At 42.3% G+C, this 12225-nt stretch overlaps 1 protein-coding gene across 1 annotated transcript in view; it reads left to right on the forward strand.

Moving 5' to 3' along the window:
• Positions 1-11629, forward strand: part of ARMC3 (armadillo repeat containing 3) — a 102360-nt gene extending 90731 nt beyond the window's left edge. Inside the window, exon 19 of the mRNA XM_060397336.1 lies at positions 11381-11629. Within this exon, the coding sequence (XP_060253319.1) occupies positions 11381-11434 (54 nt within the window). The 3' untranslated portion in view covers positions 11435-11629. The remainder of the gene's footprint in view (positions 1-11380) is intronic.
• The last annotated feature ends 596 nt before the right edge of the window (positions 11630-12225 follow it).

The raw sequence follows: 12225 nt of genomic DNA on the forward strand, positions 1-12225 counted from the left end.
CTTTCATGTGGGCAGGAAGCATCTACCCTTTTCACTATCTTTCCCAGGCTTGTTCACTAGCATCCTTGAAGACAGATTCTAGAGCAAAGAGTAGTCAGGAAGCCTCTTCTCATAAGACAGAAAAGAGGGAGATCCAGGGAGAATTGTCTCCCAATAACTATATCACTTCTTCCAGTATGTGAGGCTTTATGGAATTTCTCATCTATAAAATAGAGATATTGATACATTTTGATACAAAATTTAAAAAATTGTATGAACATGTATAAAGTCAATTCTATTTATAACTATGTTATTTCAAGAAAAGTGACAATAGATCAACTCGGTGACTCGTGAGCCAACTTTTTCTTTTCTCTGGCAGCACGAAAAGAGCATTAGTGAGAAAGCATAGTCAGTCGGTCAGTTCAGTCACTTAGTCGTGTCCGACTCTTTGCGACATCAGAAACTGCAGCATGCCAGGCCTCCCTGTCCATCATCAACTCCCGGAGCTCAGTCAAACTCACGTCCATTGAGTCCGTGATGCCATCCAGCCATCTCATCCTCGGTCGTCCCCTTCTCCTCCTGCCCCTCAATCCCTTCCAGCATCAGAGTCTTTTCCAATGAGTCAACTCTTCACATGAGGTGGCCAAAGAATTGGAGTTTCAGCTTTAGCATCAGTCCTTCAGAGAACACCCAGGGTTGATCTCCTTTAGAATGGACTGGTTGGATCTCCTTGCAGTCCAAGGGACTCTCAAGAGTCTTCTCCAACACCACAGTTCAAAAGCATCAATTCTTCAGCACTCAGCTTTCTTCACAGTCCAACTTGCATTCATACATGACTACTAGCCTTGACTAGATGGACCTTTGTTGGCAAAGTAACGTCTCTGCTTTTCAATATGCTGTCGAGGTTGGTCATAACTTTTCTTCCAAGGAGTAAGCGTCTTTTAATTTCATGGCTGCAATCACCATCTGCAGTGATTTTGGAGCCCAAAAAAAGTCTGTCACCGTTTCCACTGTTTCCCCATCTATTTGCCATGAAGTGATGGCATCAGATGCCATGATCTTAGTTTTCTGAATATTGAGCTTTAAGCCAACTTTTTTCACTGTCCACTTTCACTTTCATCAAGAGGCTTTTAGATCCTCTTCACTTTCTGCCATAAGGGTGGTGTCATCTGCATATCTGAGGTTATTGATATTTCTCCCAGCAATCTTGATTCCAGCTTGTGCTTCTTCCAGCCCAGCGTTTCTCATGATGTACTCTGCATATAAGTTAAATAAGCAGGGTGACAATATACAGCCTTGACGTACTCTTTTTCCTATTTGGAACCAGTCTGTTGTTCCATGTATGGCAGTCATCCTCAAATCACCCTACTAATCTTTGGACTACAAATTCAAATCCAAATTCAGATTAAGCCTCACCTTTTTCCCTAAGCTTCCTCAAGATGCTCTTCACTCTTCTGATGACCTGCCATGACACTGCCATTGACACTCATCTTAACATTTTTCCTCATGTTTACTGCCTGGTACTGCCACTTTCCTCATACACATGGCTACCACATAGTAGCTGAGACCACACCTGGTCTTTGGAATCAGAGAGACTTCAGTGCAAGAATCCTGCTTCTGCCATTCCTAATAGATGTTGAGCAAATATCTTGGCATGCTTGTCTCTAAAATGGGGATGTAGTTATAATAATGACATCATAAGGTTGCTCTGAGGAATAAATAAAAGGATGGACATATTCAGTATAGCTCCAAACATAGTAAGCATTTGACAACTGTTAGCTATTAAGTGTTGTTCTCTCCCAATGAGACAAAAAGTTCTTTTAGGCCTCGCATCCACCTTACAGGCAGAGTGACCAGCACAGAGACAGCCTGAACAATATTTGCTGACTGTCTTTGTGTCTTAAACTAACTCACCTTAAAGACTACAATAGGGTTTTCATTTTCACATGGACCCTTTTGAAAGCTGTTGTGTGGTAAAGAATATCACTCCCATCTCAGACTCCCTTTTGCGTTTCAATGCAGAGGGTACAGTCAGTGATCGCACAGCTACTTTTGAACTTGCTCTACAGGAAGTGACTATGTGGTGAGCATTTCTGCTCACTGTCTTTGAAGTTCATGGTTGAAATCATTCCTTACCATGCCTCTCTTTTCTTTTTCTTTTTTTTAAAAGTAATTTTATTTATATCTTTTTGGCTGTGCTGGGTCTTTTCTGCTGCATGAGCTTTTCACAAGTTGCGGCAAGTAGGGGCTACTCTCTAGTTGCAGTTTGCAGGCTTTTCATTGCAGTGGCTTCTCTTGTTGCAGAGCACGGACTCTAGAGCTCCTGGGTTTCACTCACTGCTTTGTGCCGGCTCAGCAGTTGTGGCTCCCTGGCTCTAGAGCACAGGCTCAATAGCTGTGGTGCAAGGGCTTAGTTGCTCCACGGCATGTGGGATCTTCCCAGACCAGGGATCAAACCCACGTCTCCTGCATTGGCAGGCTGATTCTTTACCACAGAGCCACCAGAGAAGCCCTGCCTCTCTTTTCCTTTGATTGCATAGTCTTTACTTTGAGAAGAATGTTGAAAATCCCAGATGAATCCATTTATACCTATACTCTCAAGTCATTTATCTGCTAAATTATTGATGGTCATGATCCTGCATATACAATCTTCTAATTGTGAAGTCATGCCCCCATCACCAACACCTTGCCTACCCCCAGGATGTGATCTGTGTGTGGCCACTTCTCTGGGAAAGGACATAACATTACTTCCACAGCTTGATGACTTCTTACTGCTGCCTGGTCTAGCTTGTCTGTGATTTTGAAAGGCTCATCTTGCATATTTCCCTTTGAAAATACTGGTGTGTACGGTTAAGACTACTTTGTTTCTTTTTAACTTGCTAACCATGCATAAAGCTCCCGATTGGCTCAACCTTTCCACTAAGCTGAAGCGACACATGGGGCAGGCCCTAGATTTTACAAGTCCCCAGTAACAAGCATCCACTTTAGGAATATATTTCAGTCACAAGCATCTGGGTCTGATCTCATCAGGATGAGCTAAGAGCCACCCGTTTCCTTTTCTAACTGGTAGGTATCAGCTCCCAAGCTCTGCAGACAGTCTGACTGTATCTTGAGAAAGTCCCAGTTTGTTTTACACAAGAACAGCTGGCATACAAATGGAATCGAGCACTTTTAAGTAGTCATTAATCATAGTGATGAGAACAGCTGAAACAAACAGTGTTCCCTAAGTACTTACATATCTGACATACAAATCGAGTGATAGTCCAATTAGTTTATTTATGGGCTCCTTTCTTTGAAAAATCTGAATTAGTGCCTATCTTCTCCTTTCATTTCATAGTCTTTACTTTTAGAAAAACTTTGAAAAATCCAGATGAATGCATTTATATCTGTATTATCAAGTCATGTATCTGCTAAATCAATGATAGTCATTATCTTGCATACAGAATTTTCTAGCTGTATGATTTCATTTGTCTGGCTTTCTAGAAAAAAAATTAATCTCTTTTTATCAATACAAATAAAAGAGAGACAGATAGGAAGAAAGATAAATATGCTGGTTCCTTAGATGCTTATAGAATAGAAAGCTTGGTTTATATCCTTTGTATGTAATTATTTACTTCTTTGAGAATTAGGATGAAAGGGAAAAAAATGAACTGCTGAATGAGATAGGGAGACTTTCCTTGTGCAGTTTTTAACTTTCCCTAGCTAATAGAATAAAAAATAAATAAAAAGGAAGCTAAGAATTTCTTGAAATAGGCTCCCTCTCAGAAGTAACAATATGGAACCCATACTAGCTGACCCTGGAGAAGGGCATGGCAACCCGTTCCAGTGTTCTTGCCTGGAGAATCCCACAGACAGAGGACCCTGTGGGCTAGTCCATAAGGTTGCGTAGACTCAGACACAATTGAAGCGACTTAACACACACATGCATCCTAGCTGGCTTTAAGCAGTGGCACAGGGACTTCCTTGTGGTTCAGTGGCTAAGACTTAACCTTCCAAGGCAGGGGGTGTGGGTTCAATCCCTGGTTGGAGAGTTAAGATACTACAGGCCTCACAGCCAAAAAACCAAAACATAAAACAGAAGTAATATTGTAAGAAATTCGATAAAGACTTTTTGAAAAGATCCACATTAAAAAAAATATTTTTTTAATGAGTGGCACAAAATTTAGCAACAGGAAAGCCCTCTCCAGGCCCAGGATCCATGATTGCTAACTAAACATTATTGGTGAATTAAAAACATTTACAGGATAACACAAATGCTCTCTTCTGACGCATGTTCTTTATGAAATGAGTACCCTGGGACTCAGAATCGCCTAGTCTGATGCTATTACAACATCACGTTCAGAGGATATGCTCATGAATGTGAAATCCCACAGAAAGGAAAGGAAGAAATGAAGAGGGTCATGGAAAAATCTCTTAATACAGACTGTCTGCTTAGTTTCTGGTTCACCATTGAGTTATTGGCACAGTCCCAGCAGCCTGGGCTGGGTGAGAGTAGGGGGATGGCATCTGGCTGAGAACCTGATCCAGAGCCTTAACATAAATCACCCCAGGAGAGAAGCCAGGTCTGCCTTCAGCCTGCCACTCACTGAACTCAGGTCCCTTGGAGTCAGAGGTCCTGGAAGGTGACTCCTCCAAGGACATGTTCTGTTATCATTTTTCAGTTGGCACCAAGCACATGTGTACCATGTACAGTTGGCACCACTGTCAAAGAGGCCATGTAGGAAGGATGCAAAAACACACAGAGTTCAGCTATGAACCAGAAACCTGCCCAGAGAAGGTCAGAGTCAATCTTTGATGAGCACCTCAAAGTGTTCCTTCAGCTCATGCTTTCACATCCAAGGCTAAGTGTGGATACTAAGACCTTAATCCAAGCAGGAGACTTAAAAGTAACTGTTCTTCAATTTTTTTAAAAATTGGAACTAAACTTTTGTTTTAATGTGTGTTCATGTCTATAAAAAGACAATTAAAAATACATGAACTAAACTGTTTAGGAAATTTGAGAATGTCTTGGTTGTGAATGCCTTCAGCTTTAATTATTTCACCTTTGTTGTTTGCTGAATGCAGGGCTGAGAACATGTGATTCCAAAATACAGCTACTTGGCAAACTGAATATTTTTAGCTGAAGGAACCTGAGAAATGGCAGGTACAGGCAGGTCTCCCTGACCTTCTCCATCACCCTGAAGGAGTCATGAGAACCTCATGTGAGAGGCAACCTCCTTATACCAGGAGGAAAGGAGAGTCCTTATCTCCCAAGGTCAAGGGACTCACAGGACTCTGAACAAACAGACCTTGATAACTTTCCCTCAGGCTTTTCTGGTGGCTCAGTGGTAAAGAATCTGCCTGCAATCCATGAGACGCAAGTTCGAGCCCTGGGTCGGGAAGATCCTCTAGAGAAGGAAATGACAGCCCACTCCAGTATTCTTGCCTGGGAAATTCCAAGGACAGAGGCGCCTGGTGGGCTACAGTCCATGGGGTCGCAAAGAGTCAGACATGACCGAGCGACTAAAGGACTTTCAGTTTCCCACAATTAGCTCATACCCTTTCTTCTCATCAGTTTTCCCCCACAACTTCTAGTCTCCATCAAACCTAGTATGAACACACTCAGGCTTCACCTGTCTTGGTGTCTTCATTTCTTTATGAAAGCTCTTTTGCAACATAAGGCTTATAGTAAATAAATGTGTATGAAAGATTAAAACTATATATGCCACAAGTTCCATACTTTAGGCCAGGGGTTGACATTTGTTGCAAATTTGAGACAACATATACCCAAATATTTATTGGCAAGTGTCTCTTAGATTTCCCAACCCATTAAAAGCTGGGGAAAAAATCCTTGCAAATTTTCAATTGTGTATGAACTGATCTTTGATGTTGTTAGAAAGGTCTTCTAGTCTATGGGCAATTGTTTTCCAGCTTAACTGAAAATCTTCCACTTTTTGTAAATTATCACTTTTAGTAGTTTCCTCACAAGTTTCTTTAAATTTTCAATAAGTGAAATAATAGTTCATTTTATTATCTATCAAGAAATGGTTCTATGTATGTATGAATAAGAATCTGAGCCATTTCATAGCTGGCCAAAATTACAATCAGATTCTGTTAAAAATATTTAAAATTTTTATTGATTGATGCTCAATTCTGATAGCAGGTGACAAATTTAGTCAATTATTTTTTGACTTGAGGAGGAACTTATCATATTTGATGTAACTTTCTCTGTTTTTCTATTATCTTTTTAAAAAACAAAACAGAAAACTTCTTTGTTTTATTCTGCAGCAAATTGCAATTGCCATTCACAGTGAAGTTTAAAATATTTGTTTTCCAGTCTCTGCTTTTCTTTTCTATTCTGATCTCAATATTAGTTTTGCCATCTCCACTCAATTCAGGATCAGTAGTCTGCTTTTAAGCTTTAAAAATTTGTCCATATTTATTTTTATACTAACAAATAATTCCATTGTATTATAATTAAAATACTAGCAAGTATTTCAATTTAATTATCAATTAAGATTTACACAGTTGTCACAATAACTGGAGTGTCAGAAAAAAATATTCCAAGAAACATGCACGCAAAAAATAGAGTAAAATAAATAAAAAATAAATGTCTATGTCTTTCTTTTGTTAATCTGCATTTGTCAGTCCAATTTATAGGGACCGAGCTAGGGGACCCAGGGAGGTAGTGTGAAAAGGCTTTTTCTTCCCCTGCACTGAAGTGGGCTGACTTGAGTGGGTTTGCCCACTTTCTTGTCTTTATAGATTTATGCCATTGGGATATTTAATCACTAAAATACTTGGACCTTGAAAATATTTAGATGACGGGCTTCCAGTGGGCATCAGTATTTGTTGGTATGCTATTTTTATTCTTGGGATTTGGGAATATGGTTTCCACAGGGAGTAATATTTGCACCTCTCCTCAAGCAACTGAATCACTCACTCCCCAGTCTCCTAATTACTGATGTAAATTGTTGGCACATTATAATTAGCATAATGCCTGGAAAGGGTATTCCATTATAATTATTTTTTTAAGACCTTACACACAGATGTAAGCAAAATTTGAAATGACCATCTGCAGACAGAATGGTGGGAGAGTATGGGTCATGGTTATAATCAAAGGCCATCACTGAACACCCAGGTTCTTAGCCTGGCCCTGCTACCCACTGACAGGATGGTCTCAGGCAAGCGACTCCCTGGCCCAGAGTTTCTTTGCCTGGAAAATGGCAATGACAATGGCTCCATTCTCACTGGGGTGCAGAGAGAATTATATGGATGCATAATCTTAAAGCAGTAAAAAAAAAAAGAAAAAAAAAAGACAGAAAGGAAAACAGTGCCTGCCACAGAGAAAGCACCAGATGAACGTTCACCCTTTTTGGCTGGTTCATGCTGTGCCCAGGGACCCAGATTTTCAGACATAATCAATAGGAAGGGGAATCTGTGGGTAGAAATGATTCGCAGCCTGCTTTCATTCAGTGAGGGCTGCCCTGGATATAATGAGAACAGTCCATCAAAACACCTCCCAGACCAACCGGAAAACCTCCTTCCTCTCCTCACCCAGGCTTGTAAGGGTGAGCTAGGGTGAGAACAGGCATGCCCTCTCGCTTTTGCATCTAAAAGCAAGACTAGCAAAACCTCCAGTGGTTTCTGACAGCCCCAGGAGTATGATAAAAGGTTTCTTTTTCTTAAAAGAAAAATCCCTTTTAATCACTCAGTGTCAGGAGATGGGACTCTGTTGTCAGACACCTGGAGACTCTGGCTCCCTTTTCTCCCCCCTGCAGAGTAAGGACTGGAGGAGGCAAGAGCCTTGACAGAACCCATGAAACTCAAGGGCAGGGCAAGGGCCCAGAAAGCCCAGTGTTTCCTGACCTGTAGGGCTCCAGACAACAGCTGGGCTTCCCAGGAATTCAGCACTGCCTGCAAAGTGGGGAGCACCTCCACCTTCATACTTGACACCTCCAGCTGCACCCCTGGCAAACCCTCTGGTAGGAAAGCTGCTTTCCTTCCACTCTTCCCTCCTAGCCCCCCACCCCCACCCCTCATCAGAGCCTGCTCTCCAGGGCCTGTCAATTCCCCGAAGCCTTCTTCCCAGAATAATGAACTCCTCATCCAGGCTGTAAAAGACACCTTCTAGGAGAACCTGCATTTTTAAAATCATAAAAAACTTGAAACTGAATGAATGACTCTTGAATTGTGGAATTTCAAGTATCAGTGAACATATATAAGGTGTATTATTTTGTTTCTAAGAGATACCCGCTCATTCTACACAGCATGGAAACTACTGCAAAGAAGAAAAGCATTTTTCTATCAAGCTAGAGTATTTGTGTTTTGATATATTCCTTTCCATTCTATTAATCTGGACTTTAAAAAATGTAATGACCTGCTGAATACGCAGATTTTGTTCCTAATCTGCCCCTCTCCCCTCAACACACACAGAGCACACTTATTTAGGAAGGATATTGGTGAGAAGGGTGGGGTCAAGGGAGCTCCTCCCAGCAGAAGGCAGCCTTGGGTGTTCAGAAGTCTCCCCACAACCCCAAGCGCCCTGCCCTGGGTGCAGCCGCTGTGCCTCCCCACCCTGTTCAAGGGAGAGCTGAGCAGCAAGAAACAAATGGGGAGAAAAGAACTTGAAAGTGCTACATTTCCTGTGTCCTCTCCCTGGGCTCTGAGTCACTGGCCCTTTCTCAGAGGCCTTGGCTTTATGGAATAGCAGCCACAACCCGTGACAAGCTGGGTGATAAATAGGATATTGATGGGCAATTACCTGACACCAAATAGCTCCATAAATCAATGTGCTGGAAGCTGGTACCACAGTCAAGGGCAGCTCTCAGCGAAGGCAGGCCCCACAGCCCTGCAAGGGTTGGCTGAGGAGCAGAGGCGGCTTTCTGAGCACCTTGCGGAGGATGGGAGATTTGCTCAGTGGGGAGCAGATGGCCCCACCCCTGCCATGCTGCAGTGCCAGGGTGTGGGGAGTCACTGGCAGGGCTCCAGCTCTGCACTCCTGCCTCTGCACCTTCCTGCAACTGCCAGCTCCATTCCTCCTGACCCCTCTGCCAGGACTGAGAGCCTTAAAAATAGTGTTTAGGATTCTGAAAGTAATACATTCTCACTGTAGAAAACATAGAGAACTTTTAAAATGTAGACAAATATATAAAGAAGCTACTGTCACCCACAGTCCCATGACTAGAGGCAACTAATCACTGTTAGCTTGTTGTCCCCTTATGTGTGTGCTTAGTCGCTCAGTCAGGTCCAACTCTTTGCAACCTCATGGACTGTAGCCCACCAGGCTTTTTGGTCCACGGAATTTTCCAGGCAAGAAATACTGGAGTGGGTTGCCATTTCCTCCTCCAGGGGATCTTCCTAATCGAGGGATCAAACCCATATCTCCTGTGTCTCCTGTATTGACAGGTGGTTTCTTTACCACTGTGCCCCCTGGAAAACCCCTTGTCCCCTTAAAGATTTTAAAAATAATTATGCTACCCATCATCCTGGATGCTAAGAAGTGGTACATTTTCATCCTCCCCCACCCAAGGACACCCCTCAAGGACAAAGCTTTCCCCTAACCTCTACCCCCATCTCAGAGCCAACTCAGCTTTCCCTTGCTCAAAAGGCATGGAACTCAGTTTCAGGCAGCCACTTTCTCGCCCAGAAGCTTCTAGCTGCCCGGATGCCTAAGATGCTAAGTCCTCCCTGTGCTGTGTTTAGTCGCTCAGTTGTATCTGATTCTTTGAGACTTCCTGGACTGTAGCCTGCCAGGTTCCTCTGTCCATGGGGATTCTCCAGACATGATTACTAGAGTGGGTGGCCATTTCCTTCTCCAGGGGCATCTTCCCAACCCAAGGATCGAACCCAGCTCTCCTGCATTGCAGGCAGATTCTTTACCGTCTGAGACACCAGGGAAGTCCTCCCTATTCAGTCTTATTCAGGTACGACAGAATGTGTCACCCTAGCCACAGACTGTCCCCACACTCCTGACAGGAAAAATGTCTTCCCACAAACAAAACCAGAAAGCTAGACATCTGGTCTTAAAGATATACATTTCAGAAGCTCCAAGCAGAACTGTTTACAGAAGAGAATGTCGCCAGAGAAAACCGTGACAGTCCTGTCTCCAGGGAACCTCCTTCCTGGGACAAAAAGAAGACAGAACAAAGGCCTTATTCCCTCTGCCCTATGGGAGCCACTTAGAATAATAAATGAAGTGAGATTGCATGACTTAATAAAGTCCCCTAATATAGTTATTTTGCAGATAATCACTGAAGCTTTTCAAAAAAAATTCCTTTAGACAAAATTTTAAATACGCAAAAAGCAAGAACTGGCCCCAGATGAACACTCCTTGAGAAGTGTGCATCTTTTGGCCAGTTTATGTTAGACCAATCCAGGGCACAGACATTTTGACTTGCTGTGAGGCCAGAACTCATTTCTCATAAGGTTCCTTCCCAATTACAGCCTAGATGGAATTTACCCCTGTGTTCATAGTCACGCAAGCATGTCTTAATGAAAAACACACCTTCTTGGGGCCCTCTAACAAAATCAGTCCCTCAGCAGGAGAGTGAGAGCTTGTCTGCCATTCTGCATGGAAATGCACATTTGCATGCTAATTACGCAGAAAGCTCCTCCAATTCACTGAGGTGTTATGGAAATGCTAGGTCAGAATTCTAGAAGTCCCCCATTTTGCTGTCCACGGGGAGGAGCACGAACTGAGGATGGTTTAGCAGGAAGCAACTGGAATACATTTTATTCTTAGTCATTTAAAAAATCCACTTTAGCTGAATTAATCATGTCCGGATTAAGCAGAGAACGCTCTCTTGGAGTTATGCTGATTGTGGATCAGAGCAGACAGCTTATTCTTTTTCCCGTCATTTACAGCTTAAGGAGGCCCTTTCACTCTGAACGCGAATAGAAGAAAATACAAACATCAAAACTGGCAGACTGCTCCACAGAGCCACAGAACCACCACAACTCCAAAAGCTCTGTTCAATAGCTAAAAAGACAGTCTTCAAATAGGGTTATAATTGAAAAGAATTATTTTTCGATGGCATAAAACAAAGCTGCATCTCTGCAGCAAAGTCAATCTCTGAATGCAATTTGAAAACTGCTTTCTTTGGAGGAAAACAAGGGAAAGATGGGGGACCTACTTCTACTCATGCATATAAATGAGAAGTAAAAGGCTCTTTTGTTTTCTTTTCTCCTTCCTCTGTGTTTGCAGGTGATGGGCGACATTATTTTCCTTTTCAGGAGGAGGTTGTTCCTTTTGTTCTGCCATTTTTCTCTTTTGCCTCTGGAAGGTTTTGCCACCCTGAGGCTGCCGGAGGGAAGTGGATGTTTTTCGTACTATTTCTTAGACTTTGACCCTTGGTGATTTATGTTCTGACTTCTCTCCATTGGTGCTAACCTTTCATCTGTTCTGAATGTTCTTTCACAGACTTGGGAGATTCTCTCTCAGAGCAGCGTTCCCATATTAACCAGAAACTCCTAGAAGGCAGGGACAGTGTGCCTACCTTCTCATCCTTACTGGATCCAAAATCAGCCCAACCCAACTCTCCTGGAACTAGAGGCCTGGATGGAGGGCACAGGCAATAACAGATACTCACTGTACTGACACCCTCCAGTTCAAAATCTGTCTCTCAAAATTGTCTGCATTTCAAATCTTGAATTAAAATAGTGGATTAAGTTCCAAGAAAACATGTTCCCTGTTTTGAACTGTTTCATAATCAATGTCACTGAACTTCCAAAACCAAGGATCCTAACTAAGTGTGCATGGAGCTGGATCAGTAATAAAGAAGGCAGGGTATTGAAACATGCAGTGTAGACCGTGTGACATATGTCTACACTGAGATATTCACTTAGCACTTTCTGAACACCAGTCAATAGTATATAGGGTTATTCAAATTTTATCCTCTACAAAATGGTGGGAACATGAGCAAGACAATAAACATTCTGGCAGTTGTCTTTGCATGGTAACCATTGAAATGGCCACTATTTTCATAGAAGTGTAGAGTTTGGGCTAGTCTTGGGGGTTGATTCAGATTTAGTTTCACCCCACGTCTTGCAATCCAGGATTCCAAACCACTTACAACTATGAGTATTCATCAAACTAGGGATCTGAGAATTGTGTCTTATTAACCAAACAGGAATTTACCCTTCCACGAACCCTCATTCCCTCCTCTAGTATTTATTTGTAAAACAACCATGGAGAACTTATTATTGGATAATTATTTGAAACAGTCACCTAAAAAAGATTACACTGTCCTAGAAATTAGATTATTT

The sequence above is a fragment of the Ovis aries genome, chromosome 13 (assembly GCF_016772045.2).
Source record: "Ovis aries strain OAR_USU_Benz2616 breed Rambouillet chromosome 13, ARS-UI_Ramb_v3.0, whole genome shotgun sequence".
Lineage (NCBI taxonomy): Eukaryota > Metazoa > Chordata > Mammalia > Artiodactyla > Bovidae > Ovis > Ovis aries.